General features: G+C 37.0%; 1 protein-coding gene across 1 annotated transcript in view; it reads right to left on the reverse strand.

The window, feature by feature from the left end:
• LRPPRC (leucine rich pentatricopeptide repeat containing) overlaps nucleotides 1-21,550 on the reverse strand; it is a 91,553-nt gene that overhangs the window by 66,795 nt on the left and 3,208 nt on the right. Inside the window, exons 2-11 of the mRNA XM_081832308.1 lie at nucleotides 12,916-13,115; nucleotides 11,452-11,574; nucleotides 8,440-8,561; nucleotides 8,271-8,329; nucleotides 7,482-7,568; nucleotides 6,732-6,858; nucleotides 6,235-6,379; nucleotides 5,628-5,773; nucleotides 5,275-5,380; nucleotides 5,086-5,193 (exon numbers count right to left, since the gene is read on the reverse strand). Of these exons, the coding sequence (XP_081688434.1) occupies nucleotides 5,086-5,193; nucleotides 5,275-5,380; nucleotides 5,628-5,773; nucleotides 6,235-6,379; nucleotides 6,732-6,858; nucleotides 7,482-7,568; nucleotides 8,271-8,329; nucleotides 8,440-8,561; nucleotides 11,452-11,574; nucleotides 12,916-13,115 (1,223 nt within the window). The remainder of the gene's footprint in view (nucleotides 1-5,085; nucleotides 5,194-5,274; nucleotides 5,381-5,627; nucleotides 5,774-6,234; nucleotides 6,380-6,731; nucleotides 6,859-7,481; nucleotides 7,569-8,270; nucleotides 8,330-8,439; nucleotides 8,562-11,451; nucleotides 11,575-12,915; nucleotides 13,116-21,550) is intronic.

Consider the following 21,550-nt stretch of genomic DNA (forward strand, 5'->3'; position numbering starts at 1 on the left):
AGAGAGAGAGAATCAGAGACAGAGAGCACGAGAGGGAAGAGGGTCAGAGGGAGAAGCAGTCCCCCGCTGAGCAGGGAGCCCGATGCGGGACTCGATCCCGGGACTCCAGGATCATGACCTGAGCCGAAGGCAGTCGCTTAACCAACTGAGCCACCCAGGCGCCCTGGCTTTCAACCCTGTTCTGGCACTTAATGGCAGTGTAAATCTGAACAAGTAACTTCACCTTTCTGAGCCATAATTTCTGAGCTTCCACATTAATATGGCAGGAACTGTGCCTTCTAGACACTTTATCAAATAACACTTGGCTTAATCCTCCCTAACTGCCATCCATGTTAGATTAAGCAAGTCAATATGTGTCAAGGCACTCAATGAATGGAACACTTTTCTGACCTGTAAGAGTCTAGGCCTAGTGAATGGATAGAAACACCAAGAACTATAAATATTACCCACAGGCATGGAAGAAATTCTTTTGATCTAGGCCTAGAGGAAGGTTGAGGACAAGAGGAAAAACAGAACATACTGAACAAAAAGAATACTAGTACCACCTTAGTTCTGATCAGTATCAACAGCTGACTCTTGAACACGCAGGGGTTAGGGGCGCCAGCTCTGGTGCAATCGAAAATCTGCATATCACTTCTGACTCCCTAAAAACTTAACTAATAGCCTACTGTTAACCAGAAGCCTTACCAATAACATAAACAGTCAATTAACACATATTTTGTATGTCCTATGTCTTAAAGTAAGCTAAAGGACAAAAATATTATGAAAATCATAAGGAAGAGAAAATACGTTTACAGTATTTATTAAAAAAAAAAAAAAAAAAATCCGTGTATAAGGGGACCTGCACAGTTCAAACCTGTGTTGCTCAGGGGTCAACAATATTAACAAGGCTTTCAACTCAGTCTACTGGGGTGATATACTTCTTTTTGTAATAAATAAAGCCGGGCAGGTCTTAGGAGTCAAATAATCTTTATTTTAACAAAAGTGTTAAAGTAAGGGGCGCCTGGGTGGCTCAGTCGTTAAGCATCTGCCTTCAGCTCAGGTCATGATCCCAGGGTTCTAGGATCTAGCCCCGCATCGGCCTCCCTGCTCAGCAAGGAGCCTGCTTCTCCCTTTCCCTCTGCTGCTCCCCCTGCTTGTGCTCTCTCTCTCCCTCTGTCAAATGAATAAATACTCCTAAAAAAAAAAAAAAGTGTTAAAGTGAGTACTCCAAGATCAAAGGCATATCTTGAATAAGAAACCAAGTCTCATAGTTGCTGGCAGGTGCTTGTAACACCACAAATATGCAAAAACCTATGCTTTTTCCTGGGATCAAGTCCTTATTCTGCCACCAAAAACTGATTTTTAGCAGCTTTTTGTCCATAATACGAGAATGATGACAATAAATCTCTCTACTTAGCTCTCAGAGTCATCATTTAAAGGAAAAAATGTGTGAAACCCTAAAAATACTAAATAAATGTTAACAGTGACAATAATGATTTAATATCTTAGCTGTCTTAAAATACCCTAATAATTTTTTTAAATTTCCTTAGATGATACAAAAAATATATGTAACATAAAATAAGGTAACTATATATCTGATTTTCTAATGTCTGAAAACAGGCCAACAAATTGATTATAAATAGAAGAGTCTTATTTCTGTACAAAACACTCCACCCCAATATTTATGCTTCAAATACATGTTATTCTCTTAATTCATTATTTCTCCAATAATGTGTATTAAGGGGAGGAGTTCCTTCTGTTCGTTTAGATGACCTGTGTTGGGGCGCCTGGGTGGCTCAGTCGTTAAGCGTCTGCCTTCGGCTCAGGTCATGATCCCAGGGTCCTGGGATCGAGCCCCACGTCAGGCTCCCTGCTCCTCGGGAAGCCTGCTTCTCCCTCTCCCACTCCCCCTGCTTGTGTTCCCTTTCTCGCTGTGTCTCTCTCTATCAAATAAACAAACAAAATCTTTAAAAAAAAAAAAATAGATGACCTGTGTTGCCAGCATTTTTAACTTATGTATTTTTCTAACCGAAGCTAAAGCTGGTTTGGGTCCACACCTTCTGATCCAGTAAGTTCAGTCACTCCCTCAGGCATTCTGAGGGAGAATACAAAAATATTTACTTCAATAATTGATTGAATGATGGGAGGACAGAAACATTTATCAGTAAGGAGAAAAAAGGTGATTGATCTCACATACCTACTTACCTCCTCCTAAAAAATATAATTCATGTTTCTTTTTAAAATAAAAACACTAAAATAATCACATATTAACTTAGATATAAACATGGATCCCAAACCTCTGTGAACTTAGAAAACCTAAACTAAGCAATCTAATAAAAATATTTCGAAGAGAGTCATGACAAAGTTTATGAATCTAGAGGAAAGTCTCCATTTAAAAAGTTTTATAAGAACTGAAATAATTCAAACTTTTGGGAAAGATAAATGGTTTACCTGAACAATTTTTACCAACTATAACTGTTTACTCCACATGATTTTAGACTCTACCCAGGGCACTCTATTAGAGGCCATTTCTTAGTTTTTGGAAAGTATTCTCTATTCAACCCCTTTACTCAACTGGCATTTAAGCTTTCATATTGGTCCTTCCTTCTATATTTTACCCCTTTCATACTCTGATTTTTGTGTTTTCCACATATACCCAGGGATGTAGATCCTCAATCATTCTGGGTTATTTCCTCTCATTCAGGCCAATCTGCTAAAATTCTAAGTGGTGACTTTTCCATTTGTGCCACAGAGAAAAATACCAGTAAGATGAGCCAGGGGGAAGTCGCTCCGAGATTCTTTCTTAGGTGTTGACGATGGCTGAACTGGCAGCCAGAACAATTCTAGAATTCAGTATGATATGATCACAATGTTGTTGAAAACTCCTGGTTCAGTATGATCTGACCTCTAAATACCTGTCTCTGATTTCCTGAAGGGTTTTATTTAGTCCTTACGAGAAACACTCCTCTACATGCTCCATCACTGCAGCCATTAATTTTCTTCTGTTCTTTCTACCAGTTTATATAGGACTTTTTCTGGATGAGCAGCAAGTTCACTGCACTAATACAAATGTGACCTTCTTACCTTACCCTAAAGAAACCACACAGAATATGCAGAGCCATTTTGTTGTTACATGAAGGAAAACTGTCGAATACACACTTTACTATATTTCTGGGCCTCCTGCAAAGGAGCAACTCAGTTTTTTAAAAACTGCAACACAACTGGCACTATCTTGTTCTCTCGAGTTACCTTTCTCAGGTTTTAATTCTTCCAGATAAAAGCTTAAAAAACTTGAGAGCACTTTTTAAAATGTCCTTAATGCAAAAACTGGCATCAAACTTTAATAGTTAAGGCTTTTTATAAAATATAGCATAACACTTAAAAATGTTTAATGTGAAGGTGCTATGGTATTTAAAAAGAGTGTTTAAAAGAACAGAAATCCTCAGTTCTAATCCCAGCATAACTGACAGCTAGGTGTGGAACCTAAGGCTGGTCGCCAAATCTCTCTGCCACTCTCCTTTGTTTCATTAATATAAAGTGAGCTTTCAACAGGCATCTCTGAAATCTAAATTATAAGATCCCAAGAAAGGATGGATTCAAGATAAAGCCCACTTTTCTACTAGTTTCAGCTACAACTATTGAAAGAAATTACCTGACTTCTTTTATGTTTACTAAGTTGCTAAAATGTGGGAACCAGTAAGTCTAGATACAGTCGTAAGGTTGAAGAAAGCAAATTTTCCTGATGAACAGACAAATATTTCAACTGGGGGTATTTTCAAAAGTATTTTATCTGTGTAAAGATGGACAATACTAATATGCCCAAAGATTTTCATGGAATGATGTAAACTTTCTCTGGTTCAAAAATACTGGGTTAAAGGTTACTTCTTGGAGCTTTCAGAACTGGAGGATATGCAAAGAGTTAATCAACTAGCATACTGTTTTCACGAAGATTTTTCTAAAATGGATTTTGAGACTTTTATAGCCAGAAACAATTAGGGAATACTTGTTTCACTATTTCCTTTAGACCAGAAGATGACTATATATTTAAAATAAAATTGCAATACGAAAGTCTGCTAAAAGCACTTTTTTTGTTGTTTGTGCATTTTGTTTGTCACCCAATGTCATACTAACAACTCTGCATCTCATTCTAAAGCACATTATACTGCGAGATAAAATGAAAAAGACCATTTCTTGTTTCCCCAAGGGGGAAGTACTTCTGTTAAAAGCATCTTTTTATGAGACTACTCTTTCTGAATTACCAATAATGCAAACCAAAGAATTAGATACTGTACTCTAAAATTTAATATTTGTTCAATTCTTATTCATATCCTATAGGCATCCCATGTGTACAAGGGAAAAGTATGCTAAATGCTTAAACGTACTTAAGAACCTGAAAGACTGAACATTTCTGTCCTTCAATCAGCAGGCTGTCAGGTCATGAGCACTCATTTTACAATAAAAGTTTTGCTGTCTTTCCTATTATTGTAACTCGGCTCAGTTAAGGAGACTGGTCCACAAAGAAAATGGCTTGGGGCGCCTGGGTGGCTCAGTCGTTAAGCATCTGCCTTCGGTTCAGGTCAGGATCCCAGGGTCCTGGGATCGAGCCCCGCATTGGGCTCCCTGCTCCTTGGGAAGCCTGCTTCTCCCTCTCCCACTCCCCCTGCTTGTGTTCCCTCTCTCGCTGTGTCTCTCCCTGTCAAATAAATAAATAAAATCTTTAAAAATAAAAAAGAAAATGGCTTGATTATGTATAACTTCATCTGGAATAAGGCTAGACAAACTAATTTCAAATGTTATATGCAAAATCAAGAACTAAAGAGTGTTTTGAAAAACTTAAAAATAATGAACTACTTAAAACTACACCCGCAAGTTTGAATATCAAGATCAGAGATACAGTCAGAAATGAAATTAAGATGAAAGAAATCTACTATGTTTTTAAAAATGCTTACCCGATTCTTAACTATCATTTAAATCAACTCTATTTTCTCAGAAGATCTATTGCTCAGAAATAAGTTTGCCTTCCCAAAGAATTCAACTAGATGTGTGCAGAAACTTATTCTGGATCTCCGAACCATTACAAATCTGTAAAAGGCAAAACCTAACCTTGAACATCTTTCTTCTTCTGATGTCCAGCTAGCAATGGCCAGAAATAATGAGTTCTGACAGGAAAACCTTCTTCCTTCAGAGCCTTCATCAGAGCTTTTGCCAAATCTGAAAGAGATACCATAAAATATTACACAGCTACCTCAGCAAAACTTATTTATGTCAGTTTTAATGATGAAAATATAGTACCGGTTTTATTGGCTAGTAAAGCGCTCTGAAGTGTGAATTGCAAAGGAGATGTGTGCATCTGGGACTCCTTTAACTTCCTGCAGTAGTCTTTCAGCTTCTCTGCAGGCTAGGAAAAAAAGGCACCACATCAGCTGGATCCACAAAGATCCTACCATTTGACCTTCTGCAAACATCCTACAACTTCTGGGATGAAAAATTTGAACCTCTCATCCTCTTTCTACCCGATAAACTTACATACAGAAACAAAGTTTTCATAATGCTTATAATTGGTCTAATCTCATAATATGTTCTTACATTTTGCAGACTCTTATTTTACTATTACACGGTCTACCAAGTAAAAACAGACAGAATACCGTATTCATAGTCACACAGTGTCGCAAAAAGAAACTGCCAAAGTCACTCAGACTGTCTTCCCTTGATACAGGACATGCTAATAAAATTTGGAATGCTGTATCTTCCAATTTTTCGGTGACTAAAAGTAAAATGAGGTTCATTGCATCTGGGAAGAGAACAAAGACATTTTCTGTTACCAAACTGAATAATATTTTTATACTGCAACCACTATGAAAGACAAACTTAATGAACTGCAAATACCAAAAGGATCTATCTGCCTAAATAATAGTGAAACACTTCCAAATCAAAACATTCCCATGTGTTCATTAACTCAAGCTGTTTAGCTTAAGCTGACTTTTTAAAAATTTTTTATTGTTATGTTAATCCCCATACATTACATCATTAGTTTTAGATGTAGTGTTCCATGATTCATTGTTTGTGTATAACACCCAGTGCTCCATGCAGAACGTGCCCTCTCTAATACCCATCACCAGGCTAACCCATCCTCCCCGCCCATTAAGCTGACTTTTAAAAGAGTCCTATGTTCATGTACCACAATCCCCTATTGTTAGAGAACAGTAATTCAGATTTTTAGAAAAATCATGAAAATAAATGTTTAAAAACTACCTGGAATATATCTTCTTTCATATGTAATTTTTTCCAAAATTTCTGGGACATATTGAGAATACCCAGCTTTACTGAAACTAAAAATAATTTGGAATAAATCACGGTCCATAAGGTAAAGATCAGACTTCTCCACCTTCTCCAGAGTCTGTAGGAAGTTCCAGAAATTAGAAGAACAAGTTAGAAACCAGTATTTTTTAACTAAAGCCTAATAAAATACCAAGATTTTAAAAATTAGGAACATACACCATCTAAAGGTTTAGGACTTCTTTTATAAAACAGAAAATATTATATTCCAGCAATAACTGTTATATCAACACCAAGGTACCAAACTATAAAAGTTCTCCTTCAATACTAGTGTCCTACAAGAAATACCTTTAAAACAGATATAAACTACACTTTTCTGCTTCATGCAAAATGGAACACAAGCTTACACCAATAATTTTATTTCTTATACAAATGATTTTAAAGTATTTTTATTTACATGACATAAGTCATACCTGCTTAACACGGTCAATGTCACCCTTTTCAGCATACGCATTCAATAATGCTAAGTATGTGTCTGGACCAGGCTCAATTCCAGCCTCTTTCATCACTGTGAGAATATTTTCTGCATTCTCTATATCTCTGGAAGTTATTCAAAGAAAAGAGAATAGATTACTACAACACTGCCCAATGTAATATTATCATTCAACCTAAAATGTATTACCCTATTCTTATTAAAATTAAAAATTCTTATGAATCATTTAGAACAATTAGCAAAGGACATCAGAAAAGGGCAACTATGTACTAAAATGGTTATAGGTCTCTGAAATAACAAAAATAATAAACATCTCAAATTTTACAGGTAACTTCTCCAAAAAAAAAACAAATTGCATAATAATCACATAGACCTTAAATTAACATGTCCTCTTTTATCAAGTATGCTATGACTCAGATTTACCTTTCTAGGGAAGAATAACATTTAGGAAATTACTCTTCAAAACTGAAATTGTTCTCCACAGGCATCAGGAGAGCAGTTAAAAGACTTTACAAAGTCAGTTACTTTGGATCAGGCCCAATTTTTAAAAGATGAGAATTTTCAAATCAAAGTTGTATGAAACAGATACATTTAAGTTATTTAAAAGTTGCATGTTCTATCTCACACACTCAGAATTTTTGAGGGGGATAGATAAACACGGGTTAAGAATCTTCTACAATTACTCTAATTCCAACCTTGCTTGAGAATAAAACCTTAGGTTGAACATTACCCAGCTCTTGCATGCCCCGTAACAAGGGCACTGAAAACTGCCTCCGTGACTGGCAGATCCTTGGTTTTCATAAATCCAAGAATCTTGCTGCAACAAAAGAGAAATGAAAATACTTCTTGAAAATATACATCAAAACCACTTTTTACGACATATATACATAAAATCTCACTCCCTGAAATTATTTGTTATATCAAATTATATATCTTGAACTACGCTTGGTAAAAATTGCAGGTTAAGTTTTTAAAACCTGATTATTTCTTCTATACTACTAATTAACCTTAAAAAGCATAGAGTTTAATAAAATCCATTTAATTAAAAATGAATTATACATTTCAATTTATCCCTTATTTCCTAAAACCTCCATCCAAAAGTAGCAATAAATTTTACACAAAGAAATAAAATGTCACAACTGATTTTATACGACTCAGCAAGACAGAATATTGCTAGTTTTATAAATGAATACAATTTAAATGGCTAAGAACATTTCCTTGAGGAAGTATCAATTTACAAAGACTAAAGCCCCAACTTTATACACCTCAGCAACTTTAAACCTCTGCTCCAATAAATCAAAGTTTTAATTAAAATAGCAATATTCACTTGTCTTTCTCTTCTTACACAATTTTACATTTTATCTAAGTCATATTACCAAATTTGCTAGATTAAAACACTTCTGAAGTAATGTCCCTTACTAAGAAGAAACTTAAAAAAAAAAAAAGGTGAGTGAATATATTCTAGGCTTACAAGACTTACGATGTGTTTGCTTAAACATACATTTATAGAGCTCCATACCTGGCACCTTCAATATCCCCCACATTACAATAAGCAGCAATCAACCTCTGGTATGTCACCTGTCAATGAAATGGGCCAGTTAATATTTTTTAAATACTATTTTTTTCCTGGGATTAAAAAAAAAAAAAAGTGATGCAACCAATGAACATTTATGTCAGCAACTACCTACTCGATTTGGTTGAATGTTTGCTTCCTCCATTTTTGCCAAGAAGTCAGTTGGTGAAAATTTATATTCATTTTGAAGATAGACTTTAAGTAAAGCATTGTAGTGACTTACGTCATACACAGTACCTACAAATAAAATTTAAATCAAATTTTTGCACTAAAAATCAAATTTTTAGAAAATCATATCCTTTATCACAATTAAAATATGGGTACTTAAATTTAACAAACAAAAAGGATAAAATGATCACTTCAGCGTTTCACCCCATACTTAGACCCATCTATATTGAAATCCTGTCAGAACAGAGCAAGTTAAGCATTTAAGACCGTAATTAACTGAATTACTGTACAGTTACAAGTAACTGCTTATTCAGATGTTAAGAGGTCTCTTACTTATGAAGCATAGTATTCCCTTCTTGTTGGAAAATGTTGACAATACCTCTGTATTTAAAGTGACTGAAAGATTTTTTGACAGAAGGCAGTTCTTGCCACAGTACAGACACACTAAGATGCACTATGACTAGCTGTTTTACACGGTTAGGGCGGTACTAGCAACTTAGCTTATTTACTCCAAGTGTTTCTTTGAAGGCTCCATTTCCAGTTGCTGAACACCATTACTAGTCTGCTACTATTAATTTACCCCTATTCAAAGCCCTCTGTTTTCTTTCTGGGTCCATCTTGCCTAAGGCCACAACAATCAAGGTTACCATGCAGCCTTCCTCTACCCACTGATGACATCAGGGTCACGTACCAATCTAGTGCTAATATGTTTTACTAAATTTGCATGAATTAAATTTCATATCTTAACTGCCTTTAGCACCATAGGCCTGTGGTCAGTATCTGGTGTCAGTTTGAGATTCCAGACAGCAGAGACCTAGTCTATTAAATTCATATTTATCTTAGTAGACATGTAGAGTGCTTACTATGTTTCAGGAACTGTGCTAAGTGCTCTGCATCTAGAGTCCCAGTTCCTCCTCACAACAGCTTTGAGACAGTTCCTCTTATCCCCATCTTATAGATGAGGAAAACGGACTCTTCCACTTGTCCAAGGCAACATGGCTTTGTAAGTGACCACAGATTTGAATGTAGGTGGTCTGCCCTGAGTGCCCAATCTGTTAACCCTTGCAATAGCTTATACAGGGCTTTAAGGGGAACCATGTGCAATTCAACATCTGCAAAGTGATTACACAACATGGTTACCATATAGTGTATGAAAACTTCTAAAAAATCATCAGTTCAAACTGAACTCTAATAATGGTTGGCTACAGCTCTAAAGCCGAAGGAAAGTACATATATTTCGCAAATATTTCTCCCAGTTTAACATGTGTTTTTAAATTACATGACTTACTGACATGTGGAGATTTCTTTTTATGAAATCAATTCTTTAACTTTTCTGCTGCTCTTTTACTGAGAAAACTCTTTCCTATTCGTAAGTCCAATATTCATGCATTCTTTTAAAAACTTTTAAAAAACAAACGTGTCATCAAAATTAATTCTAGATGAATTCAAAACCGAGGTGAGGCTGTGTTTACTCTATAGATTTTTCCATAGAGGTGCGACATGACATGTTTCTTGAAGGATATTCCTAGACATTTTACATATTTGTGACTAAACTTAAATCTTTTATTGCATTTTGCTTTCTAACTAGGAAAAGTTATAGATTCTTGAACATTTAATATTTCCTACTACTTTATTGTAAATTGATTTTCTGAGATTTTACAGGTAAATAAGCACATCATCTAAAAAACAGTAATTTCTAGTATTGCTTCTCATCTTATTTCATTGCCATTACACATGATATTAGTTGTTGGCTTTAAATTTTAACATGTTAAAGAAGCATCCTTCTGTTCTTTGTTAAGACTTTTAAAAAAAAATTTTAAGTGGGCTCCATGCCCACCATAGAGCCCAGTGTGGGGCTCGAACTCACAACCCCGGGATCAGGACCTGAGCTGAGATCAAGAGTCGGATACTCAACACACTGAGCCACCCAGGTGCCCCTCTTTGTTAAGATTTTTAAAAATCGGGATTGAACACTGAATCTTATCTAATGGTCTTTTAAATCATGTTATTTTCTTTTTTAAGGTTTTATTTATTTATTTGAGAGAGAGAGAATGAGAGAGAGCACATGAGATGGGGGAGGGTCAGAGGGAGAAGCAGACTCTCCGCCGAGCAGGGAGCCCGATGCGGAACTTGATCCAGGGACTCCAGGATCACGACCTGAGCCGAAGGCAGTCGCTTAACCAACTGAGCCACCCAGGCGCCCAAATCATGTTATTTTCTGAAGAGATACTATGTTCATAGTATAAAAAGCATAAAAAGGTAATGAGTAAAAGCATAAAAAGGTACAGAGTAAAAATTGTATGTAGTATTTATTACCCTTCCAGAAATATTTTAATACTGTACGCATATAGAGATATAAACATTTTTCTTCAAAATGGTAGCATACTATATGTACCATTCTGCACCTTAATTTTGTGGAGAACACCCACATTAGTATAGAAGAACTCCTTCATTTTTTTTTAACAGTTGCACAGTATTCCATTTCATGAACGCTCCATAGTTTATTTAACCAACCCTAGTGAGAGACATTAGAGTTGGTTCCAATTTCTTACTATTACAAACAAGTACAATAAAGGATATCCTTTTGCACATTTGAGTATATCTGTATCTATATTCTAACAAATGGAACTGCTTGGTCAAATGGTATGGGCATTCTTAACTTTGACAAACCAACTGCCTTTTTATTTTGTTCTTTTTTAACTTACCATAAAAAGTAATAATTGTTATGAAAATTATTTCTTTTTTTCATGTGAGTATAGTTGACACACAATGCTACGTTAGTAAATTATTTTAGTCTTAATGCCCCTAGATGTCACTGTAACTCACCAAATAAATATTACCAAGTAGCTCTTCCATAAAATAGAATTAGAACATTTATGTAAAGAAATTATTATTTACCAAAAGAAAAGAAATATCTCCATCTTTTACATATACACATCCTATTTTTAAACAATCATACCCAATTTCTGAAGTTTGTCCCATATCCTATGAGCAAATTCTGTTCTCTCGGAGAGCTGCAGTTCAGGCAAGAGAGAACCACAGCTGCGCAGGAGAAGCAAGGCTTGATTACCACCTGGGCTGCCTATGAAAAAAGATAACAGGTAACATTTAACACAGTAGCAATATCATACAGATAAATATCAAAACATAAACCGAAATCTGGAAATATTAAAAAATCTCCTCCCTCACTAAGATAGTACTAAAAGTACCCACCAGCTGGAAAAAACCTTACCCAAATCTACAAGTATCATTTACAATGTTCTAAGTTATGTTTTTAAAATTAGTTTGTTTTCTTAAGGAAGCTAAGGTTATGAGTCTATGTAATCTGCAAGACTCTATACCATACAAAAATACCCAGAACTTAATTTATAAGAAGTGCTTACTGCAATTCAAAGGCTAAGCTTCTTAATATCTTATGAAAATAGTACAACGCAGTACAATTAAAACCCATGAATACCAAATTTAGGTTTACAATCAATTACAAAACAATTAACTTCCTTCTCCCTTTTTCCATGTATCTACATGTCTCTGAAAGCTGACTTTTAAACCAAACAAAACCAAAAATAAACCACTTACTGTATGATTTCAAATTTATATAAAGCATCCAAAATAAGCAAATCTGCAAGGCCAGAAAGTACACTAGCGGTTGCCTAAGGCTGGTAGGGATGAGGGGTTGGGGGATAGTGGCTAAGGGTTTGGAGATTTCTTTTTGAGGTGATAAAAATGTTCTAAATGTAACTATGGTAATAGTCACACAACTGAATAAATCAAAAAGAGGAAATGATACAATAGCCTTTAAACACACATAATTATAACTAATACTTCCTTTGATATCCCTCATCATTAGATCCCACAGCTTCTTAATGTGAATGAAATCCAGATGCACTTTAGGAAGCTGGTGCATGTTCTATAACTACATGCGAAATTATGTGCGTGTTTGCATGTGGGCTTGTGGGGGGGTGGGTGGTAAGAGGGCCCATAAGCTTCTACTGGATTATCAGAGTAAGTGACTCAAATAGATTGTAAAACTAAGTGAAAATGAAAGGGAAATAATGATTACCAGTCTTTCTGGAAATCTATCATACGTAAGCATCTTAGAGAAAGCTGACACTATACAACAGAAGGTAAGAAAAACAATAACTTCCAAGACAATATACCACTGAAAGTGACTCTCTTATAAACTGGGGAAAGCAAAAAGACCCATTTTTATTTGCTGATTTTGAAATAAACATCTAAAACTAAATGTTTTACTCAAAACTTTGCCCTGAGTTGGAAAGATCACAATCCTAACATAAAATCGTGATGATCAACAAAAATAACAAACAAAATTAAAAACATCAAATAATGTGTTCTACAGTGAGCTTGCCCCCAAACAAATATTTATTAAGACATTCAACTTTTTGTACAGAAAATTTTCAAATACCTGAGTGACAGGTAGTGTCAAAGACTTTTTGTAGAAGAGTCTTTGGGATGCGGCCAGTTCTTCGGACAGAATTATCCAGTCTCATTAGAGCCCAGTCAAACTGACTGGCATTCCTTCTATGAGAAGAAGCAGGCTCCTCTTGAAGATAATTCTTTTTCTCAACAGCAATGGCATATAGCCTGGCTTGGTTCAGCAGCCCTCTATAAAATGAAACCCAACTGGTAATTAACTAACTCAACTCTTCCTATATAAGTTCTCTTCTTAAGCAAAATTTATACAAAGTTTATTGGTTACCAAATACCTAAATTCTGGTGCAAAGCAAAAATGCTCAGAGAAGTATAAGATGGTAGGAAAGAAAGTTTTGCCTTTTGCTTTAAATAAAATCACATGTACACACAAGTTGTACGCAAAGTAAATCCCTTAAATGATTGTTTGATAGGGTCTTGAAAACCTTCTGCATGGAATCATTTCAAACTAACACAATAATATGGTGTGTTAAGTGTTTCGCTTTTTTTAAATTTCCCTTTAGCAAAACCAGGTTAATGAAAGAAAATGAAGCAGTTTATGCTACCAAACTCTTCTCACCTCTACAAATCAAACAAGAGATCTAAAATATATGTAAAATTCTAGGTGCCCGGCTAGCTCAGTCGGTAGAGCATGAGACTCTTAAAATATATGTAAAATTCTGATAACTGCTTTCAAATGTTTTCTAGGTGTAATCTCATTATGAATTTAATAGAAGACCAATGTCCAAGTTTAAATTATGCAGTTTTTTAAAGAATCATTCAGGACAAAAGAATTTCCAATCTGTCTAGAAACCTTTTAGTGACAATGTTTCAGTTCGCAATTCATATCTGTTTTCCATCTGTCAAAATGCTAATTATATACTTTTCTAGTTATTTTAACAACTGCAATCATCAAAAATAAAACTGGAGGGGCGCCTGGGTGGCTCAGTTGGTTAAGCGACTGCCTTCGGCTCAGGTCATGATCCTGGAGTGCCGGGATCGAGTCCCATATCGGGCTCCTTGCTCAGCAGGGGGTCTGCTTCTCCCTCTGACCCTCCCCCCTCTCATGTGCTTGCTCTCTCTCATTCTCTCTCTCTCAAATAAATAAATAAAATAAAATAAAAATAAATAAAACTGGATATCTGGGGGCACCTGGGTGGCTCAATCGTTAAGCGTCTGCCTTCAGCTCAGGTCATGCACGATCCCAGGGTCCTGGGATTGAGCCCCACATCAGGCTCCTTGCTCAGCGGGGAGCCTGCTTCTCCCTCTCCCTGCCACTCCCCCTGCTTGTGCTGTCTCTGTCAAATAAATAAATAAAATCTTTTAGAAAATAAAAAATAAAACTGGATTTTTGGTATTAAACATCATTAATTTTCAGAAAGCAAGAAAAAAAAAGTTTGTCAATTGGGTAAGGTAAGACTAGTACATGTGTGTTTATAAAGAGCAAACAGCCTTTAAACAGGATTTTTTTTTTTTTTTAAGATTTTATTTATTTATTTGACAGGAAGACACAGCAAGAGAGGGAACACAAGCAGGGGGAGTGGGAGAGGGAGAAGCAGGCTTCCCGCAGAGCAGGGAGCCCGATGTGGGGCTCGATCCCAGGACCCTGGGATCATGACCAGAGCCGAAGGCAGACGCTTAACGACTGAGCCACCCAGGCACCCCAAACCATTCAGTATTTTAATACAGAGCCTAACACGTTAGCCAAACACTCTAAAACGTGAAATCAGAGGTACTTCATACTATAGAAATACAGGCTGTACCTGATGTACAAATATCAAACTTAAAAATAATCTTTATGTGTGAGGATAACCCTGTCATAAATCTTTGAATTGAATTTAAACTTACTCTGTATTCAAACACTACTTTCTAACACACACACACAAAATTTTTTAAAGACTTTATTTTCGTGGGGGCGGGGGAGCTCAGAGGGAGAAGCAGGCTCCCTGCTGAGGAGGGAGCCCAATGCGGGACTGGATGCCAGGACCCTGGGGATCACGACCTGAGCTGAAGGCAGACGCTTAACCAACTGAGCCACCCAGCCAACCTAACACAAAATTTCTAATGTACAAAGATTTACACATTTATCCCAAAATATCTTAAACTTCCCCAATAGCAGCCAGTAAGTATAACTAAATATATACAGAGCACATCTTAACATGTTAAGTGTGATGTAAAAATACTAATCCAGGGATGCCTTCAGAATGATAATCCCATTTTTCTTTCATATGCACATCTTTACCACAATTACCAAAAAAAAAAATTAAGTGAGTTTAAAAATAAAACTGTTGGAGTGCTTGGGTGGCTCAGTCAGTTAAGCTTCAGCCTTCTGCTCAGATCAAGATCCCGGGGTCCTGCGATGGAGCTGCCCTGCCCCCCCCATTGGGGCTCCCCGCCCTGCAGGGTCTGTTTCTCCCTCTCCCTCTGCTCCTCTCCCCTCCCCCGCCCGGCTCGTGCTCTCCCTCTCTCTCTCTCAAATAAATAAAATCTTTTCAAAAATAAATAAATAGGGACACCTGGGTGGCTCAGTCGGTTAAGCAGCTGCCTTTGGCTCAGGGACTGGGGTCCTGGGATCAAGTCCCACATCGGGCTCCTTGCTCAGCGGGGAGCCTGCTTCTCCCTCTGCCTGCAGCTTCCCCTGCTTGTGCTCTCTCTGACAGATAGACAGACAAATAAATAAATAAATAAATAAAACTGTTGGTTTCCTAACCTATGTTATCAACCTGGAAAACCAGTCACAAATTTAATTAAGTATGTGATATTACATTAAAGAAAGCTACACCAAAATTTCATCACAAGATTATGTAAAATACAGAGGCAGTAACTTGATACTAGACTACAAACTCTCCTATTGTGATCTGGGACAAATCACAAGCACTCTGGCCTTCAATGATTCTACCTATGTAAACAAATTGGAAAACAATGGAAAAAAATCAGGACACTAATTAAGCAAGACAAAGTCTTCTTACCTTTACAAACCTAATGATCAGCACATTATAGATGGCTAATTGATTAGTTTGTTAAATAAGCTGAATTAATTAAGTGCTAACTACCTACAAACCACAGAAATATGTACCACGCCTACATATTTATCCTTTATTTTCAAAGGTTTTCTCTGGCCATACATCTGTCTAGGATCAGTTGTCACTAAACTATGCCCTTGATAGGCAAACACAAAATAACATTATTTTAAATCATCCAGAACATATGAAGTGCAGGTGAGTGTGCAATAAATAATATTGTTTAACAACGAAAACTGACTAATACAGAAATTTCAAAACTGTAGGAGCCTGGCTGGCTCAGTTGGTGGTGCATGCAACTCCTGATCTCGGGGTTGTGAGTTCAAGCCCCATACTGGGTGTAGAGATTACTTAAAAATAAAAAATGTTTAAAAAAGAAAAAGAAACTTCAAAAATTGTAGTGAAGTATATTTGCCAAGATCTCTTTTACGCAACCCAAATCTTGTAAGCTGTGAAAAAAGCACAAAAATAAAACCTTTGCTAAAATGCAGTTTTAAAATGTAAGCTCTAATACAAAATTCAGACAGAAGACAGAGAGGTTAATAAACCAGAATATTATTCTGAACATTTTAAAGCTGATTTCTCTCACAAATCTTTAACGAGGCTAAGTCTCCTTCACACAAGTATCCTCAACTTTAATTAGATAAGCTGAACTATGAATCCACCATAGAATGAACTACGGTGAGGGAAGGGTTACATATTTAACCAAAGGATTCTTCACTCTTCAAAAGAAGTCTCCAGTGCTATCGTACACGGCAGTGTTTTCATTTATTATTTGGCCCAAAATTTATTTTTCAATTTCACAGAAACACACCCAGTAGGAAGTAAGAACTTCATGCCTGGAACAGTAAGTATGTTGCGACACAAAGTAAAGAGAAGAAGAAGTCCAGGGGTGAAGGTGAGGCCATGTAGCGTAGACACCTACCCATCAGACTTGCACAAGACAGAAGGCACTGCCTCCAAATTCTGCTGACCAAAACTGATATAACCACATAAGGGAAAATTATCATTCCATCAATGTGTCATAAATGGTTCCTTTGCATCTCTGAGTTAAACATCTTAGGTTCCCTCCTGAGACTCTGGCACTCACCACTGATATTCAGATTACCCTTTAACTTTCTCTGGCAAAATCTGGCACTGTTTTTCTCAGCGTTGTTTGTTTTTGTTTTTTTTAATGTTGGCGGTGGTTATTATTTTGACTCTTCAGTACAAAAAAATAATGATTTTATATTTGAATGTCCATATTTCAAAAAGGCACACAGTCCAGATTATTATAAGCAGGCTTCCATGGGACTCCCCTCTTAAGCCTGTACTTTTTTCTAATATTTTACTTTTTCAAGGCGTTTTTAGGTTTACAGAAAAACTGTGCAGTGAGTACAGAGTTCCTGTATATCCTCTTCTCCCTCCACCCAGTTTCCCCTATTTATATCTTGCATTACTGTGGTACATGTGTTACAAACGATGAACCAATCATGATACATTACAGCCTGTACAACAGGGTTCACTCTGTATATGTACATACCTATGGGTTTTGACAAATGTGTGACAAGCATTACAGCAGTCACAGAATAGTTTCACTGCCCTAAAAATATCCTGTGCTCCGCCTATTCATCCCTTCCCCCATCCTCCTAAACCCCTGGCAACCATCTTTCTCCTCCTCTATAGTTTTGCCTTTTCCAAAATGTCTTAAAGTTGGACTCACACAGCATGGAGACTTTTTCAAACTGGCTTCTTCCACCTGGCAAAATACATTTAAGGTTCCTCCATGTCCTTTTGTGACTTGATAACGCATTTCTTTTTAGTGCTGAATAATATTCCATTTCACAGGTTTACCATCATTTGTTTATCCATTCACCTACTGAAGGAAGGATAGACATACTGGCTGTTTCCAATTTGGGCAAATCTGAATAAAGCATCTAAAGAAATGTGTGTGCAGACTTTTGCTTGGACGTAAATTTTCGATTCATTTAGGTAAACATCTAGGAGTGTGACTGCTGTATTATATGGTAAGCTAATGTTTATTTAGCTTTGTAAGAGGCCACCTTACTGTCTTCCAAAATGGCTGTACCACTCTGCGTTCCCACCAGCAATGACTTGAGAGCTCCCCAGGGCCCCACATCCTCACCAGCATTCGGTGCTGCAGGTGTTTTGGATGTCAATCATTCTAACAGGTATGTAGTGGTATCTAATTGTTGTTTTAATCTGCAACTCCCTAATGACATATGATGTTAAACATCTTTTCATATGCTTATTTGCCTCCTTTATGTCCTTGGTGAACTGTCCAGACCTTCTGTTCATTTTTCAATTGGACCATTACATCTTCCTTTTTCTTTCTTTTTTTTTTTTTAAGTTTTCTTCTTGTTGAGTTGTAAGAGTTCTTCTTATGTTTTGGGTATTCTTGCTGATTATTTTTTCAAATAAACTTTTTATTGAAGTATTAGTCATTCTTTTTTAACTTCAAATGTACACCAAACTAATCACACATGTTCTCAAACTCTCCCTTCCATGTTATCTTCGTTGCTATTATGAGTCACTCTAGCATCTAACACTTTGGAGCTCCCAGAATTTAAAAAAAAAAAAAAAGAGGATACAGATATGTGATAGAATAGGTATAACCAGTAATTGATGTTTATTATGCATTTAATGACACATGCTAGGTAACAAAAAATTATTACCATAATCTTCATTTTATTGATAAGAAAACTGAAGCAACTTGCCCAAAATCACAGTAAAAGCTAGAATAAGCAGGACAGGTCCCGGATCTGTACTTGGGTAGTCTCCTGAAATGAGCTCAACGTGGCAGAAGGGCATCAAGGAAACTAACCTGGCTGCAACAGGGGGTTCACAATGGAAGTGATAAAAATTAAACCTGGACTGGGAGGGTAAGACTATAGAATGGAAAGCCAACAATGGCTGATAAGTAAGGCATTTGGATTTTATGACATGTCCATAAAATACAAGACTGATGTCCATAAAGCTGTTCTCCCTGCTTATTTTGCAGGCAATGGGGATCTCAAACTTATCTCATGTTCTCACCCATCTCTCATTTTAACTATTCCACTTGAGTTTTCTTTAGCCTGTTGATATGTGTGATTACAAGGACTGATTTTCAAATGTTGGGTCAGCTTCGCACGCCTGGAATAAATCCAACTTGGTCATGGTATGTAATTCTTTTTAAAACGTTTGTATACATACACCGACTCCACTTAAGTTTTAACATGTTAAAAATTCAAAAAGATAATGCCTCCTTTTATTTATTTAAAGTATGCTCCACGCCCAGTGTGAGACTTTAACTCACAACCCTGAGATCAAGAGTTGTATGCTCTGACTGAGCCAGGCAGGTGCCCCAATAATGCCTTTTATTTATTTTTTTAAGATTTATTTATTTGAGAGAGACAGAGAGAGAACACACACATGCATGTGGGTGGGGGGTGGGGGGATGTCAGAGGGAAAGGGAAAGAATCTCAATCAGACTTCCCACAGAGCATGTCTTGGGGCTTGATCCCAAGATCCTGGGACCATGACCTGAGCCGAAATCAAGAGACGCTTAACCAACTGAGCCACACAGGGTTAGGGTTAGGTCTTTAAACCTGGACTGGGAGGGTGAGACTGGAGAATGGAAAGCCTCCACTAATTTTTTAGCTGAGGATGAAAAGCAGCAGCCGTACACAACAGAGGGGGAGTATTCCAAGCAAGCCAGAACAGTCAGCAGGTCAAGCAAGTGAGCGACACAGTCAGCAGGCCAAGCAAGTGAGCGACACAGTCAGCAGGCCAAGCAAGTAAGCAACACAGACGGGATGAGGCTGAAAAGGAAGACTGGGCTAGTGAGTGGGCTAGGTCATGAAGTATTGTGACAATAAAGAGTCTGGACTTTATGAACGGTACAGATTTTATTCAAGGTACAGAACTGTATCAGATCCCTACTGACGATTTACAAGCAGGGGTTGTGGCAAGATCGATTTCTGTTTTGGAAAGATTAGTCTAGCTCAGGGGTGAAAAATAAATTAGAGGGCAGCAAGAATTAAGACAGAGATACCACTGAGGAAACTATTGCAGTAGTAACAGGTAAAAGGCTGAGGGAAGCTTATATCAGAGTGGGTGGTGGAGATGGGAAAGAAACACCTATCACCAAGGCCCCCAGCCGATCAAGACTCACCAGTACAGTTTGTTAATTCAAAAATTTCATGTACAAGTGCCCTAGAGAGGCTTACTTAACCCTCCGTATACATCCTACTCTATTATGCATCATCTTCATGAACACTTGACAAGCACAATCTTAGAGACAAAAACAGAAGGCTCCATGGCATGGTAGAAACACAGGAGCTCTGAGCTTTAAGAGCATGAGCCTGAGTCCTACAGACCAACCTGACTTCAGGCTGTGCCATTTATAAGATGCGTGACGTGGCCGAGTTACTGCAACTCTAAGCCTGTAAAATCTGGGAGTTAACAGTATTTACCTCACAAAGATTAACTGAGATACTGCAGGGTTTCCAAAAATATCACCCTTCTGCTAGGCAAGATGGTTTTAGATAGTATTTAAACAAAAATTTTTCATTTCAGTAGTTTTATCTAATTAATATTTAAAAATAACTATCACATCAAGCTCTTTATTTTACTAATATTTTTGCTTAAGATAAAATTAAGTTATAATAACGTCAGTTTAACTCTAAAACCCATGTTAAGAAAAACGTTAACTATAAATAACAGTTTCAGTAGTACTCAGATTGGACAAAAAAATCTGAGGGCAGTACACAAATGCCCAAAGTCTAAGCAACACAGAAAGTGTACATAGAGGACCTGGCAAAGTGAGCATAATAAATATTAACTGCACATTTCCTAGAGCATCTTCTTCTTTTAAAAATGTATTAGCAGACAAACAATGAATCATGAAACACTACATCAAAAACAAATGATGTAGGGGCGCCTGGGTGGCTCAGTTGGTTAAGCGACTGCCTTCGGCTCAGGTCATGATCCTGGAGTCCCTGGATCGAGTCCCGCATCAGGCTCCCTGCTCGGCAGGGAGTCTGCTTCTCCCTCTGACCCTCCTCCCTCTCATGCTCTCTGTCTCTCATTCTCTCTGTCTCAAATAAAAAATAAAAATAAATAAATAAATAAAAAACAAATGATGTAATATATGGTGATTAACATAACAATAAAAAATTTTAAAAATGTATTAGCAGAAAGCACAAGACTTATTTTTAAAGAGCTATTCAAATCTAAGCTATGCTTATTTGACAACTATGTGACTCTGGTAAAAGTATCTGGTCTTTCTAAGCATTAGTTCTTTCATCTGAAGAGAAATACCTACCTTGTAAAGATCACTTAAGAAAAAAATACATGAGATTCCTAACCAACAGTGCTCAATAAATAGCTCTTATTATAGAAGGCACTCAATAAGAGTCTGCTGAGTGATCTTTTTTTTTTTTAAAGATTTTATTTATTTATTTGAGAGAGAGAGAATGAGAGAGAGCACATGAGAGGGGGGAGGGTCAGAGGGAGAAGCAGACTCCCTGCCGAGCAGGGAGCCCGATGCGGGACTCGATCCAGGGACTCCAGGATCATGACCTGAGCCGAAGGCAGTCGCTTAACCAACTGAGCCACCCAGGCGCC

The sequence above is a fragment of the Leptonychotes weddellii genome, chromosome 10, assembly GCF_054177405.1.
Source record: "Leptonychotes weddellii isolate Sample4059 chromosome 10, ASM5417740v2, whole genome shotgun sequence".
Classification (NCBI taxonomy): Eukaryota; Metazoa; Chordata; class Mammalia; order Carnivora; family Phocidae; genus Leptonychotes; species Leptonychotes weddellii.